Source organism: Elephas maximus, chromosome 12 (assembly GCF_024166365.1).
Source record: "Elephas maximus indicus isolate mEleMax1 chromosome 12, mEleMax1 primary haplotype, whole genome shotgun sequence".
Taxonomy (NCBI): Eukaryota; Metazoa; Chordata; class Mammalia; order Proboscidea; family Elephantidae; genus Elephas; species Elephas maximus.
This window is the reverse complement of record NC_064830.1, coordinates 41551240-41568240: the sequence shown is the minus strand read 5'-3', so window position 1 is coordinate 41568240 and position 17001 is coordinate 41551240. Positions and strand designations below refer to the sequence as shown.

Sequence of the window (17001 nt, the reverse complement as noted above, 5' to 3'; positions counted from 1 at the left end):
GATTTGTTCATTCTTTTGGCAGTCCATGGTATATTCAATAGTCTTTGCCAACAGCACAATTCAAAGGCATCAGTTCTTCTTCGCTCTTCCTTATTCATTGTCCAGCTTTCACATGCATATGATGTGATTGAAAATACCATGGCTTGGGTCAGGCATACCTTAGTCTTCAAGGTGATGTCCCTGCTTTTCAACACTTTAAAGAGGTCCTTTGCAGCAGATTTAAAAGATTGAGGGGGAACTATATTGTTGTTGTTAGGTGTCTTTGAGTTGGTTCCAACTTGTAGCAACCCAACATACAATAGAACGGAACACTGCCCAGTCCTGTGCAGCTTTGCTTTTTAAAACTTTAACGAGGTCTTTTGCAGCAGATTTGTCCAATGCAATTCTTCGTTTGATTTCTTGACTGATGTTTCTATGGGCATATATTGTGGATCCAAGTAAAATGAATTCTTTGACAACTTCAATATTTTCTCCGTTTATTGGTCCAGTTGTGAAGATTTTTGTTTTATGTTAAAGTATAATTCATACTGAAGGCTGTGGTCTTTGATCTTCATCAGTAAGTGCTTCAGGTCCTCTTCACTTTCAGCAAGCAAGGTTGTATCATCTGTGTAACACAGGTTGTTAATGAGTCTTCCTCCAATCCTGATGCTGTGTTCTTCAGATATAGTCCAGCTTCTTTATTTGCTCAGCATACAGACTGAATAAGTAATGTGAAAGGATACACCTTTCCTGATTTTAAACAACACAATATCCCCTTGCTCTTTGGGAACAACTGCCTCTTGGTGTATGTACAGGTTCCACATAAGCATAATTAAGTGTTCTGGAATTCTTATTCTTCACAATGTTAGCCATAATTCGTTATGATCCACTTAGTCAACATCTTTCTGGCATTCTCAGCTTTCAGCCAAGATCCATCTGACGTCAGCAATGACATCCCTCATTCCATGTACTCTTCTGAATCTAGCTTGAATTTCTGGCAGTTCCCTGTCAATGTACTCCTGCAACTGATGCACTGATCTATATTACTGAGTTGGAAAGGTGCCCATGATTTAAAATAAATTAGCAAATAATATGTAACATGATCCCTGTGGTAATCCTTTGTCATTTTTGGAATTCTCCTTCCTGGTTTAAGGGCAATCTCCCTTTGTGTGAGCCTCGTGGAGGCAAAGCCCCAGCCCCTATTACAGAAGCCTCTTCTCCACCTCTTCCTGGCAGCTAGAACAAGGGGGTGTGAGTGGGGCTCAGCCAGCGGAATGCTTCCTCCAGATTCTGAATCTGAAGCTATTGACATCAGGGGAAGGGGCAGTGAAATTGGATTCTCGGCAGCTGACGTGTCTAGTGATAGTGGCAGCAAAATGGCTTATTCTTCTGGCCTACTTTTTTCTGAGCCTGGTTCTTGAGTTACCTTTTTTTTTTTTTTTTGGCTAGAGTTAGCCAGAGTGGTTTCTGTTGCTAGTACCCAGGAACTCTGATTTATATCCCATTTTTTGTTTAAAGGAAAAAAAAAAGGTGAATAAAAAAAATTTTTTTTTTTGTAGGTTTCTTTAACAGTATCAAAAGATATACACCACATTGTTAACTGTGGTTTTAACATGTACTTGAGATTTGGGGACAGGGTGGTGGCAGCAAAGAGGGCCTGGCCCAGGGTAGGAGAGAACGGTTGGTTTTGCTTTAGACATTCTGGTTTATTTGGATTTCATTGCAATGAGTATGTACCTTAGTAATTCAGATGTCTGGAAAAATAATATTAAGTATGAAAACATTGAATACTTGCCTTATCTACTTCATTATGAAGGGTTGTTGCAAAGATCAAATGCAGTGAGGAATGTGAAAGTGTTCTGAAAATTATTAAGTGCTCTTTGAATATGAGAAAGTAGAAATAGTAATAGTGACTTCTGAGTGTCATTTCGGTAGGGAGGTAAAAGCATTTTGAAGGGAGTTGTGAAAATAAGTGATAATAAAGTCTGAGCTGTGAAACGAGAGTTATTCATTGATTTGGCAGTGAAAGGAAGAATAGAAATCAGATGATAGAGGAGACTTCTCAACTTTCTGATTTGTACATTTTCTGATGTCAAAGTTGAAAGTACCATGAATACAGTATAACCTCAATCAAGATCCGTCAGTTATTAATATTTTCTCCATTTCTTTTATCTCTCTACCTATGTGTATAAAATTTATTTTTTTGCTTAACCATTTGAATGCAATTTGTAGGCATCATGACACTTTACCCCAGATACTTCAACGTGTGTATTTTCATGGTACGTACATCATTCTCCTATATAACCACAATTCTGTGTTCACACTTAAGAAAATTAGTTATTCCACAGTATCTTTTATAACAACAACAACAAAAAACATACCAGTTGCCATGAAGTCCAGCCCAATTCACAGTGGCCCTATGTGTGCAGAATAGAACTGTACTCCATAGGGTTTTCAAGACTGTGACCTTTCAGAAACAGGTTACCAGGCATTTCTTCCAAGGTGCCTCTGATTGAGTTCAGTCTCTTCCTCAGTTATTTCAAAAATGTCTTTTTTTGGTAGAAAATTTTAGTTCCCCAATTCAAGATTCAGTCATAGTTTATACATTGTGTTTGCTTGTATTGTTTAGTAGTCTCTTTTAATCTTTAATAACATTTCTCTTGTCCTTTTATCTCCCCCAGAATATTGACCTATGAAAGGCTCAAGCCACTTGTCTTGTAAAATGTCATACGTTCTGGATTCATCTGATTATTTTCTCATGGTGTAACTTATTCTTAATTTTTCAGATAACCTTTATCAGAAAGGATGGAGTTGGGGAAAGGAAAACTTCTCAGAACTGGACTAAATGCATTGTATCAAGCAGTACACCCAGTTCATGGCCTTGCCTGGACCGATGGGACTCAAGTAGTCCTGACTGATTTACAGCTTCACAGTGGAGAGGCCAAGTTTAGGGACTCGAAGGTCATTGGGCAGTTTGAACACGTCTATGGGCTGTCCTGGGCCCCACCTGGTACAGCAGAGGAGCCCACTCTGCTCGCTGTCCAGCACAAGAAGCATGTCACTGTGTGGCAGCTGTGTCCCAGCACTACGGAGACAAACAAACGGGTGATGTCTCAGACCTGTGAGATTAGAGAGTCACTCGCTGTCCTTCCCCAGGGCTGTGTGTGGCACCCAAAAAGTGCTGTACTGACTGTGTTGACTGCGTGGAATGTCTCTGTTTTCCCTAATGTTCACTGTGACAATTCTCGGATAAAAGTGGACCTCAACACTCAGGGCCACATTCACTGTGCATGTTGGACCCAGGATGGCCAGAGGCTGGTGGTGGCCGTAGGCAGCAGCCTGTATTCCTACATTTGGGACAGTGCGCACAAGGCTCTTCACAGGTGCTCCTTCTGCCCAGTGTTTGATGCAGACAGCTACATCCGTGCCATCAGAGCCACTGTGGACTCACAGGTTGCTATAACCACTGAGCTTCCACTAGATAAGATTTGTGGCTTAAATGCATCTGAAACCTTTGACATCCCGACTAGTGGCAAAGACACTTACCTGTATACTTTACCGGTTATTGGTGAAGTGCCCTCAGTGGATAAAGGGGCAGACACTTCTGAAACAAATTCTGAAATGCCAGTCTCTCCTTCCTTTTCTTCTGCCTCCTCAGATCCTCTGGATCTAACTCACGTACGTTTCAATAAATCTGGATCTGAGGGCTGTTCTCTTATTTGTCTAAGAAAAAAGGACTACTTGACAGGAACTGGCCAGGATTCTTCACATTTGGTCCTTGTGACCTTCGAGAAAGAGGTTACCAGGACCAGAAAAGTGACCATTCCAGGCATTCTGGTTCCTGATCTAATGGCATTTAGTCTTAAAGCTCAGGTAGTGGCAGTGGCTTCCAGTACTTGTAACATCATCTTGATCTATTCTGTCATCCCATCTTCTATGCCAAACATTCAGCAGATTCAATTAGAAAGTAATGAGAGACCCAAAGGCATATGTTTCTTGACAGATAGATTATTATTAATTTTAGTAGGAACACAAAAATCCACTGATACGGCGTTCCTTCCTTCTTCAAAGTCTGACCAATATATCATTCGCTTGGTCGTTAGAGAAATAAAGTTGGAAGAAGGATCTTTAGTGACCTCAAGTGAAGGCCAGAGTGGCTATTCTACTTTCAGTTCTCTGTTAAATAAAGCAAACAGAAGAAAGCTAATTGAAAGTCTTTCCCCAGATTTTCATCACCAAAACACAGGGCTCTTGTTAAGAGCTAGTACCAGTAGTCAAAGTGGAAGTCCTGGAAGAACCCTTATTAAAGAAACCAAAAGTCCTCTATCCAGTATCTGTGAGGGCTCCATTGCCCTAGAATCTCTCGATGCAGAGCCTGTTAATCGGTCAGCCTCAAAGCCCAGGCTGAGCAGCGCACCAGAGTCCTCGGCAGCTCAGTTTAACCATTCCCAAGAGCCTCCTTATATGCCTCAAAGAAAAAACTTACAAAGGGAGAAGGAAGCTTATCTGATATCTAAGAAACTGGAAGTTCTATCCAGGAATCTGACTGAAATGCAGCGATGTCTTTCTGAACTCATGAACTGTCTTCATAATGGGAAGAAGCCCTCTCCGGGGTATCCACTCTCTCAGGATCCCCCTTATGTTCACATCATTTACCAGGTAACATCTCCTTTGAGGAGCTACCACTGTACATAAAAGGTCATGCAGCCAGTGGGTACTACATGAAAAATTTATTGATGAGGAAGACAGTGCTCTAATGGAACTTCACTTACCTGGGCGTGTTTTGTTACAGATGAGTTGTTACACCTTTGCAGGTTGGTTGGATGTTAGCCTGCCAACCAAATAGGCACACATATCAGTATCTACCATAATTTGTCATGTGAATAGTATGAAAAAATGAATTGCTGCGTTCATTCTGGCAATTTATACTTAGGAAAATTTATATTTTTTGTAATTAGTTGTGAAAACCTATTTATGTAATGTATTTTTCTATTTATAAAAAGAGATTGTGTACATTTTTTCTTTATTTTTAATGCATCTCTTTATGTATGCATATATGTAAACATGTACTCTTACATAAAGAGATTGTAATATCTGTTTTTACTATGAACACTTTCCATCCCCATTGGACTTGGTCCTAACCCTGCTCCCTGTAACCCACTTTGACCAGCAGTTTAATGTGGATCTTCCTGTGTTTTTCTCTGCATTCGTATAATCTTATGCAGATCTTTGTATACATGTGAGAGTGGTTTGTCATTGCCTTAAAATATGGGATCATATGGCATCCTCTCCTTCATGCTGAGGGTCTACTGTTTATTTAGCCATTCCTTTGTTGATGGACACTCAATTTGTTTTTAGTTCTTGTGCATTCCGAATAGTGCTGCAATAATACCCTTGTATATGTCCATTTGTATTAGTGCTTTTATATCTGTTGGATTGGTTCCCAGAAGTGGAAGTACAGATTTGAAGAGCATATGTTTCTGCTTTTAATAGAGTTGTCAGATGGCCTTTCAAAGAGTTTTTACGTCACAGTGCATCATCACACATGCACCAACAACACATGAGACTGTCCTTTTCCTCACGTCCTCCCCAGTCTGATGAGTGTGAAGTGGTATTTCACTCTTATTAATTTGTATTTCCTTTACTATTTGAATTTGAGCATGTTGTGTTTTTTGGCCATTTGAAACTTTTTTTATGAATTGTCTCTTGCTCATTTTCCTGTTGGGTTATCAGTTTGTAAGAGTTTTTATATTAGAGAAATGACAGTACATGTAATTACTTAGGTTTTCTTGCAATTTTTTGTTATTTTAGTTTTTACATTTAAGCTTTTAGTCTTTAATTCAGTTTTTGCATATGATTCACTTTTATTTTCTTAGAGTTAGATGGCCAGGTATGCTAGCAACATTATTAAGAAGTAATCCTTATCCCACTGAACTTGATCTATTACATTTGTCTTATAAAAACAATAAAAACCAAACCCATTGCCATCAAGTTGATTCCAACTCATAGTGACCCTGTATGACAGAGTAGAACTGCCCCATCGGGTTTCCAAGGAGCAGCTGGTGGATTCGAACTGCTGACTTTTTGGCTAGCAGCCGAACTCTTAACTGCTGCTCCCGTTTGTGATATAAGAAAAAAACCCAATGCTGTTGAGTTGATTCCGACTCATAGCAACATAAATGTATATATACTGGGATCTGATTCTGGAGTCTCTATATTACAACACTGATCTCTTTATCTAGAAGTTTACCAATACCATACTGATTTGATTACCAAACCAAACCTGTTGTCGTCAGGTCAGGTCAGTTCCGACTCATAGCGACCCTTCAGGACAGAGAAGAACTGCCCCATAGGGTTTCCAAGGAGCAGCTGGTGGATTCGAGCTGCTGACCTTTTGGTTAGCAGCTGAGCTCTTAACCATTGTGACACATTGATTTGATTACAGTTGTCTTATATATATTCATTTTAAAGATATTTATAGAAAGTAGGTATTGAAATCAATGATAAGTATATAAATTACTATTTAAATAATTATCAGGAGGAGGTATTTCAATTAGTTTTCTCTTAAAACTAACTCAAGGGTACAAGTTTTCAGAAGAACTAAAAAAATAGTTTAAAACACTAAATTAAAAATTTTTTATTATGAAGAATTTAAAGCATAAAATATTTTTGTATTATGAAAAATTTCAGACATATAGAAAGACCATATAATGAAACACTATATATGTGCCTATCACCTGGATTTAACGGTTGTTACATTTTGCCGTAATTGCTTCGATTTTTGTTTTCTGGAACATTTTAAATGTAGAAATCATGGTATTCTACCTCTCTGTACTTCAGTATGCTCTTCTAAAATGTAAGAGCATTTTCCTTAATTACCACAATACCATTATCACACCTGACAACAGTAATAGTTAATGTCATCTAATACCAAAAAAAAAAACCAAACCCGTTATTTACTCCTTATTCATATTCTCCAAGTTATCCCCAAAATGTTAAATCACTGATTTTTTAAAAGCTTTAAGAAATTAATTTCATAACTACATTAGGAACTTAGTTATCACTTATCAGAGCTGATTGAAACAAATACACATTTACCATCTTAATCCTAGATTTTTAGAAAGGGTTTTTGCTACATTGATTTTGTCCTTTACCAAAACAGATACTTAAAATGGTTTTATTTAACTAAATGAAGCTTTCTGTATATTTTCTTGCAGTAATAGGTTTTTTTTTTTAACATTATTTATAAATGTAAAATCTAGTTAGGATTTTTTTTCCTTCTGTAACTTTAAAAAACTTTTTTTTCTTTTTTCCCCTTTAAATTCTTTTGTTGAATAGGTAACTAATTTACTTGATTCAAAACTCAAAAGAGCATATTAATAAAACGGCTTACACTAAGAAGTCTTACTCCCACCCCGTCCCAGTTTACTTGGCTTCCCTTTACCTCCTACAGGTCACCATTTTTATTTTTATTTCTTTCTGCAAATACTAGCACACCTTACTATATATTCTCATTTTACCCCTTTGGCACACAAAAGGTAGGATACTATAGTATCCTAAAGAGTGTTTTGTATGTCTCCTTTTCCATTTCATAATAAATATATCCTGGAGGGCTCTCCATATCAAAACACAGCTCTTTCTCATTTCTTTTTTTTTATTTTTACAGTTACATAATATTCTTCCCCCTCCCCCCACTACAAAAATAATATATGCTCATCGAGGAAAAATTGAACCAATACACGAATGTTAAGTGTTGAAAGTAAAAATTCTCTATAATCCAATCATTAGGGAAAACTATAGTATATGTTGTTGTCATTAGGTGCCGTTGAGTAGGTTCTGACTCATAGCGACCCTATGCACAACAGAACGAAACACTGCCCTGTCCTGAGCCATCCTTACAATCGTTGTTATGCTTGAGCTCATTGTTGCAGCCACTGTGTCAGTCCACCTCGTTGAGGGTCTTCCTCTCTTCCGCTGACCCTGTACTCTGCCAAGCATGATGTCCTTCTCCAGAGACTGATGCCTAGTGACAACATGTCCAAAGTATGTAAGACGCAGTTTCGCCATCCTTGCCTCTAAGGAGCATTCTGGTTGTACTTCTTCTAAGACAGATTTGTTCATTCTTTTGGCAGTTCATGGTATATTCAATATTCTTTGCCAACACCACAATTCAAAGGTGTCAGTTCTTCTTTGGTCTTCCTTATTCATTGTCCAGCTTTCACATGCATATGATGCGATTGAAAATACCATGGCTTGGGTAGGTGCGCCTTAGTCTTCAGGGTGACATCATTGCTCTTCAACACCTTGAAGAGGTCTTTTGCAGCAGATTTACCCAGTGCAACGCGTCTTTTGATTTCTTGTCTGCTGCTTCCATGGCTGTTGATCGTGGATCCAAGTAAAATGAAATCTTTGACAACTTCAGTCTTTTCTCCGTTTATCATGATGTTGCTCATTGGTCCAGTTGTGAGAATTTTTGTTTTCTTTATGTCTTTGATTTTCAATAGTAAGTGCTTCAAGTCCTCTTCACTTTCAGCAAGCAAGGTTGTGTCATCTGCATAACACAGGTTGTTAATGAGTCTTCCTCCAATCCTAATGCCCTGTTCTTCTTCATATAGTCCAGCTTCTCATATTATTTGTTCAGCATACAGATTAAATAGGTATGGTGAAAGAATACAACCCTGACGCAAACCTTTCCTGATTTTAAACCAATCAGTATCCCCTTGTTCTGTCCAAACAACTGCCTCTTGATCCATGTAAAGGTTCCTCATGAGCACAATTAAGTGTTCTGGAATCCCTGTTGTTTGCAATGCTATCCATAGTTTGTTATGACCCACACAGTTGAATGCTTTTGGATTGTCAATAAAACACAGGTAAACATCCTCTGGTATTCTCTGCTTTCAGCCAGAATCCATCTGACATCAGCAATGATATCCCTGGTTCCACGTCTTCTTCTGAAACCGGCCTGAATTTCTGGCAGTTCCCTGTCGATATATTGCTGCAGCCATTTTTGAATAATCTTCAGCAAAATTTTACTTGCGTGTGATATTAATGATATTGTTCTATAATTTCCACATTTGGTTGGATCACCTTTCTTGGGAATAGGCATAAATACGGATCTCTTCCAGTCAGTTGGCCAGGAAGCTGTCTTCCATATTTCTTGGCATAGACGAGTGAGCACCTCCAGCGATGCATCTGTTTGTTGAAATATCCCAATTGATATTCCATCAATTCCTGGAGCCTTGTTTTTTGCCAATGCCTTCAGAGCAGCTTGGACTTCTTCCTTCAGTACCATCCATTCCTGATCATATGCCACCTCTTGAAATGGTTGAACATCGACTAATTCTTTTTGGTATAATGACTCTGTATTCCTTCTGTCTTCTTTTGATGTTTCCTGCATTGTTTAATATTTTCCCATAGACTCCTTCACTATTGCAACTTGAGGCTTGAATTTTTTCTTCAGTTCTTTCAGCTCGAGAAACGCCGAGCGTGTTCTTCCCTTTTGGTTTTCCATCTGTGTCTGTCAGTTTGTCATACTGTGGGGGCTTGCGTGTTGCTGTGATGCTGGAAGCTATGCCATGGATATTCAGATACCAGCAGGGTCACCCATGGAGGACAGGTTTCAGCTGAGCTTCCAGACTAAGACAGACTAGGAAGAAGGACCCAGCAGTCTACCTCTGAAAAGCATTAGCCAGTGAAAACCTTATGAATAGCAGCGCAACATTGTCTGATATAGTGCTGGAAGATGAGCCCCCCAGGTTGGAAGGCACTCAGAGGATGCCTGGGGAAGAGCTGCCTCCTCAAAGTAGAGTCGACCTTAATGACATGGTTGGAGTAAAGCTTTCGGGACCTTCACTTGCTGATGTGGCACGACTCAAAATGAGAAGAAACAACTGCAAACACTCATTAATAATCAGAACCTGGAATGTACGAAGTATGAATCTAGGAAAACTGGAAATCATCAAAAATGAAATGGAACGCATAAACATCGATATCCTCAGCATTAGTGAGCTGAAATGGACTGGTATTGGCCATTTTGAATCGGACAATCATATAGTCTACTATGCTGGGAATGACAGCTCGAAGAGGAATGGTGTTGCATTCATCGTCAAAAAGAACATTTCAAGATCTATCCTGAAGTACAGCGCTGTCAGTGATTGGATAATATCCATACGCCTACAAGGAAGACCAGTTAATATGACTATTACTCAAATTTACCCACCAACCACTAGGGCCAAAGATGAAGAAACAGAAGATTTTTATCACCTGCTGCAGTCTGAAATTGATCGAACATGCAATCGAGATGCATTGATAATTACTCACGATTGGAACGCGAAAGTTGGAAACAAAGAAGGATTGGTAGTTGGAAAATATGGCCTTGGTGATAGAAACAGTGCCGGAGATCAAATGATAGAATTTTGCAAGACCAACGACTTCTTCATTGCAAATACCTTATTTCACCAACATAAACGGCAGCTATACACATGGACCTCACCATATGGAACACACAGAAATCAAACTGACTGCACCTGTGGAAAGAGATGATGGAAAAGCTCAATATCATCAGTCAGAACAAGGCCAGGGGCCGACTGTGGAACAGACCATCAATTGCTCCTATGCAAGTTCAAGCTGAAACTAAAGAAAATCAGAGCAAGTCCACAAGAGCCAAAATATGACCTTGAGTATATCCCACCTGAACTTAGAGACCATCTGAAGAATAGATTTGACTCATTGCATACTAGTGACCGAAGACCAGATGAGTTGTGGAATGACATCAAGGACATCATCCATGAAGAAAGCAAGAGGTCATTGAAAAGACAGGAAAGAAAGAAAAGACCAAGATGGATGTCAGAGGAGACTCTGAAACTCGCTCTTGAGCGTTGAGCAGCTAACGAAAAAAGAAGAATTGATGAAGTGAAAGAACTAAACAGAAGATTTCAAAGGGTGTCTTGAGAAGACAACGTGAAGTATAATATAGTTAGGTATAAATGTTTTCAGTTTTGTTTCTCCTGGGATGTTTTTCTTTATTTTTCAATGGCTTTATTGAAACATAACTCACCCATTTAAAATATACAATTGAGTGGTGTTTAGTATACTTACAGAAACATGCAGCTATCACCACAGTCAATCTTAGAACATTTTCATCACCTCAAAAAGAAACCCTGTATGCTCTTTTTTTCACTCCCCTATTTTTTTTTTTTATACTGTCAGCTCCACAGTCTTCCAAACCCAGTGCCCTCGAGTCAATTCCGACTCATAGCGACCCCATAGGACAGAGTAGAACTGCCCCATAGAGTTTCCAAGGAGCGCCTGGTGGATTTGAACTGCCGTCCCCTTGGTTAGCAGCCATAGCACTTAACCACTACGCCACCAGGGTTTCCTCCACAGTCTTAGACAATCACTAATTTACTTCCTGGCTGTGTTGACTTTCCTGTTCTGAACGGTTCACATCTATGGAATCATATAATGTGTGGTCTTTTGTGTCTGACTTTTTTCATTTAGCATAATGTTTTCAGGGTTCATCTTGTAGCATGTGTCAGCACTTCGTTCTTTTTGTGTCTCAATAATATTCCATTTTATGGGTCTACTTCATTTTGTTTACCCATCTGGGTTGTTCCCACCTTTTGGCTATTATGAATAATAATGCTGCTATGAATCGGTGTTTTTTTCCTATGCTTTTTAGTCCAAAAGGTAAAGTATATCCTGTTATTGTTTAATTATATTTGTTTTTAAATAGATTATTTTATCAAGTAATATATCTTTTATGTGAAAATTCAATTTTTTAAAAAGTTTTCTTGACTTTTCATTTTCCTCAATGTTTGTTTATAATAAAGTAGCCCAGCCAAGGTATTATCAGTAGTTACCTCTGAAGAGTAGAATATTGGGGGATTTTACTTCCTGCATTATAAATTTCTGTGTTTTGGTTTTTTACATTGCACGTAGATTCCTTTTGTAATGAGAAAGAGGTAAAAAAAAAAAAAAATCAAAAGCAAGAAAGAGTTTCCCTCTAATTTCAGAAGTCACATTTCATAAGAGTTAGATGAATTAGTTGCTTATGATTTTTAGTATATTGTTGGAACTTTATTTAAAACCTCATTAGTAGACCTTTTTAAATAGTTTGTTTTTCATAGTTGAAATTTCTGTTCCTCAGCAGTCACTAGGAATCACACATTGAGTAGTGATAATTTTAATAACAAAATGAGCTAGATACATAACTTACTTGTAAAACTGTTCTTTGAATGCTTACGTGAAGATATTGTTCAAATATTATATAATTAGAAATTATTTTTCTCTGATTTATGATTATACGTTTGAGCTCTTAATTTATCTTAAGACTATAATTTTTTATACCTTTTTTCTCTAGGGATATATGAAACCATTTTTAAAGATGACTCAATTTTTAATCTGTCTTAAAAATTTAAGCATCACTTGTTTTCATTTGTACTTTTTGTAAGCGAAGTGAATTTTCCTCACAGTTTATTTATTCTCTCTATGCAGATCCTTTGTTACTCCGCCATTTAGGACACTCTTTCTTGGCATTTTTCCTTGGTTATATCTAAAATAGCCAAGTTACAATTCCTCGCCATCAGGTCATGTCTTTCGGGCTACTGTCCTGCAATGTCGTTAGTCATTCCTGAGGAAAGCCAGCTCCTAGAGATAAAGACATAACGCTGGGGAAAAATCAGAGCAGTAGGAAGAGGAAACTAGAAGTTGTGTTTTATTCTGCTCTTTTGGCAGCAAAGTGCTCCTTATTTAAAACTGAAGTCTAATTGAGAGTGGTAAGAGGTAAGAATTAAAAAAAAAAAACCTCTTTACCCATTGTGCTCTTAAGAAATGTTAACACCATCACTTCTGCAACCTGTTTAACAACTTTTATTTCTCTGTGTGAAGAAACCTTATTACGCAGGTCCTGTTGTTGAAAGAAGAGCCGTGCTTCTCTGCCATGGCAAACTAAGGCTCAGCACGCTTCAGGAGACGTTTGGCCTCTCCCTCATTGAAATGCTGCAGGGTAGGTGAAATTCAGAGTCCAGCCCACCCAACACTCCCTTCCTCCACCTTCTGTTTTGTAACGCACTACTAATGAAAATGAGATGTAACCAACCATTCAGAGGTTCACTAGATAATTTACAAGTATTAATTGCCTACTGTATGCCTAGGTCAAAACACATGAAAAATACAGGTTCTGCCCTTAGACAATTTATAGCCTAGCTAGAAATTTTAAATGTACACATGGAATAACTAGAAAAGAGTTACAAAGCAATAACAAAGAATAACAAAAACTTCGTGTATGCCTGTTGCACTAAAATGCAAAGATCATAGTGACATAGAAGAATGTTTCTCAAAGGAGTTACCATTCTTACAGGCAGCAAGCAAGGGGACATGAGAGCACTCTTAGGTAGCAGGGAACTGAATCAGACTGAGTTATGCCCACGCTCTATCAGATGTAAACATGGCTGTTTTTTTATGCCTCATTCTTTTCACAGCAGCTACTATGCAGAACATAAAATTTTGTTTCATTTTTTCCCTTAACATTGTATCATCAGTGTTTTTTTTTAGACATCTGCTCATTGTAATTGTCATTTTTCATGGGTGGGGGTGATAGTCCATTCTGAGGTATACTGTGTTTTACTTTGTATTTAGCATTTGACAATCTTTTACAAATAGCACTAAAAAAAACCTCTCTGAATATTTTATATTTTATTTGTGGGACACATAGATTTTCAGAAGTGAAATCACAGGGTCAAACGGTGAGACACACTAGACTTAAAAGAACCAGAAATGGTTTAGGCATCTGGTATGCCAGTGGCCCCTAGGCTACTCTGGAACAAACCACTCGCGATTATCTGGGCCACTGTAGTTTTGTAGTCTAGGCTCAGCCTCCTTGGGTTTTTAGAGGTTGGTGTTGATCTAAAGAATAAAGAATATCGGTCCTTGGCGTTTCTGTTCCAAATTCACAGTTTGGTTAATACCTTGTAGATAAGATAGGAGCATTCCACACACAAGCCCTAACGCGTACATGCATGTACACCCACCCACCCACACGCGCGCGCATACACGCACACACACACATCTGCATAGCACTGAGTGATAGATGCCCAGCCTGGGTGAAAATGTATGTCCCTTCACTGTGCCTAAGTAATCAACTTTGGGTGGGTGTAAGTCATAAGCATCCCCTCCCTGGCATATAACCCTGATACGAAGTAATACTTAGTCCTTCCAGCTCCCCATTCTCTGTTAAAGCCTTGGGATAATCAGGTTCAGTGTCATCAACTACTGTATCCCTTCTTTCAAGAAAACCACATTGATAGTCATATTTTCTTTCTAGAATAAGGTACTATCCTAAATTGCCCATGTGTTTATTTTGCTTTACAGACTGCCTCTGGATCCTTCTCTCTGCTGACAGCGAAGGCTTCATCCCATTAACTTTCACAGCCACACAGGAAGTAATCATAAGAGATGGCAAACTGTCCAAGTCAGATGTCTTCAGAGTCCCTTTTCCTCAGAATCTGGATCCTGACCCTTCTCTTGAAGTCTTTAGAGACCATACTGCTCAAACGTTAGATACCACTGGCTATTCTAACCCTTTAGGCAGCACAGCGTGATATTTGTCTGTAGAGTATTTGCTGTATAGCTTTTCAGATGACACCATTAAAACAAGGTCTGTTTTCCACTGTGAATTCTATTGCAGGTCAAATTTTCACTGTCGTTCAGAAGTGTAGCGCTTGTCATGGCTGGGTCTTCCGGTTTTCCCCTGGGCTGTGTGGCAGCAGAGTTCAGTCTCTGTTAGATGACTTAGAAAGTGGTTGTTCATGTATTTATGACTGTTGTGGTTTTGTCTAAGGGCAGAGTTCCCAGAACAAAACAATGTGATAGTGCCATATGGATTGTGAGTTTTGGTTTCTCTGAGGCTTTATGCCCCTTGCCCAAAGCTGTGTTCAGGCTGTCTTAGGAGCACTTCAGCGATGTCTCAGCACTGTTAGAGGTCTTTTCCTTGGCTTAGAGATGAGGGTAAGGAGTACAGGACAGCAAATGCTCCAGCACACCTATTTCCCCCAAACCACCACGAGCCAGCAGAGCTCATAGGAAGATAAAACCAGTTGGCTTCTGCTCCCAGGGCTGCCTGACTCATGCAGTAGTTCTGGTGTTGGCTGGACCTCCCAGTATTGAAACCTGACCCTAAAAATCTCTGGCTGGCAAAGGACCAGATACATCTAAACATTGGCTTTGAGCTTCTTCCATTCACTTTATAAGTCCATTAAGTAACTTGAGAAGTGCTTCAACTCCTCTGGACCCCACAGGAGCATGTACTGGTGCCACCAGAGCGATGCCAAGCTCAGGCGAGGCCCAAGGCGTGATTCTGCGCTATCATCACTCATGGTTTTCTCCCTGAAATGCTTTTCAGTTTAAACTCATAAGCAACCGTACAGGACAGAGTAGAACTGCCCTGTAGAGTTTCCAAGGAGCACCTGGTGAATTCGAACTGCTGACTTTTTAGTTAGCAGCCATAGCACTTAACCACTACACTACCAGGGTTTCCACTTTTCAGTTTGGGGATCATAAAATTTTCATATTTCCTCCCAATAGCCACTCCATTAGTTAATTTATTTGTCACTTTAGTTTTGATATTCTTTTCCCTCCATTTAAGTCTTAGAGACCAGCATAGTGTCTGTGAGAGAAAGTACAATAAAAATTTGGAAATTTTACTGAATCTGAGGTAGCTCTAATGCGTACCAGTTGATTATACGTAAGGGCTAAAGTGCCAGCCTTGTACTGCAGAAAGAGCCCTGATTGCCTTCAGATAGACACCACTGCTCCTGCTCTCGAGCAGAATGATCAATTCTACTTACGGCAGCACAACAAATTGATCCACGTGTGGCTAATCAGAGCACATATGCAGATAAATTGTTTCAGCTATAGAAGCTCCATTAGCACATACGTATCTTTTTCACCCTTTCCTTTAAAATTATCCGGGAAGAAAATATTTTGTACCCTTGGGGACTCCTGTCTGTCTGTTTCCGTTTATGAAGATGGAGCAGGGAGAGGAAGAAAGCGAGGGCCATTTTGTGGTTCAAATGCATTAGACAGCTGCTGGGATAATGGAAGTGGAGGCCACTTGTCTGTGATCAGCTGCCTCAGAGCAGTGGCTGAGGCTAGTCTGCGGCCTGGATCCATTTGGGAAGGAAGTGACTGGGTGTGATGAAGTCACAACTATTCTGAAGCCTAAAGAGGGGGTGGGGGACTCTTGAGTGAGATCTGTGTGAGTCCTCAAGATGTGTGTTATAATCGCCATTTCTCTGGTCTAATGCTTGTGGACGAGTCTTCAATAAAATCACTAATGTTTGTTGTGGCTGTTGTGAATGTTTTCATGGTATTTTCTTTGTGATTATTGCTACTATAGAGAAATGCTACTGATTTTACGTGTGTGTATATTGTCTCTGTAGTTCTGGTAGACAGTTCAGAATATAAATTATCTGTGTCTTTACAAAAAATCTGATTCCATGGCAACTCAGGTACAAGAGACATCTCATTGGCCTCTCCTGCTATGATAGTCATTGAAACCCTAGAAGGTAATGCAGCGTTTGCCGACTCTTCAGACATGAAGAGAAGAGCTAAGTTCTCTAAGTTAATTGTTTAATGTTTTATTGAAAATATTTTGCGTAATGAAAGATATTATTTACTTATCCCATTTTGCACCCAAATTTTTCTAAAGTTTGTATAGATAATATATGATACATGCAATATGTATAAGGTATAAGCCCAAAAAAAACCAAACCCATTGCCATCAAAGTCAATTCTGACTCACGGTGATCGTTTAGGACAAAGTAGAACTGCCCCACAGGGTTTCCAAGGAGCGGTTGGTGGGTTCTAGATGCAGTCCTTTTGGTTAGTACCTGAACTCTTAACCACTGTGCCACCAGGGTTTCCATATGAAGTATATAAAAAAAAAAAAAAATTGCCATCAAGTTGATTCTGACTCGTAGTAACCCTATAGGGCAGAGTAGTCCTGCCCCATAGAGTTTCCAG

General features: G+C 39.1%; 1 protein-coding gene across 6 annotated transcripts in view; it reads left to right on the top strand.

The window, feature by feature from the left end:
* The window catches only part of WDCP (WD repeat and coiled coil containing), a 35204-nt gene extending 18871 nt beyond the window's left edge, over positions 1-16333 (top strand). For all 6 annotated transcript variants that reach the window (XM_049904116.1, XM_049904118.1, XM_049904117.1 and 3 more), the window contains 3 exons: positions 2766-4638; positions 12868-12985; positions 14350-16333. In XM_049904116.1, coding sequence (XP_049760073.1) covers positions 2785-4638; positions 12868-12985; positions 14350-14579 — 2202 coding nt within the window. In that variant the 5' untranslated portion in view covers positions 2766-2784 and the 3' untranslated portion in view covers positions 14580-16333. The remainder of the gene's footprint in view (positions 1-2765; positions 4639-12867; positions 12986-14349) is intronic.
* The last annotated feature ends 668 nt before the right edge of the window (positions 16334-17001 follow it).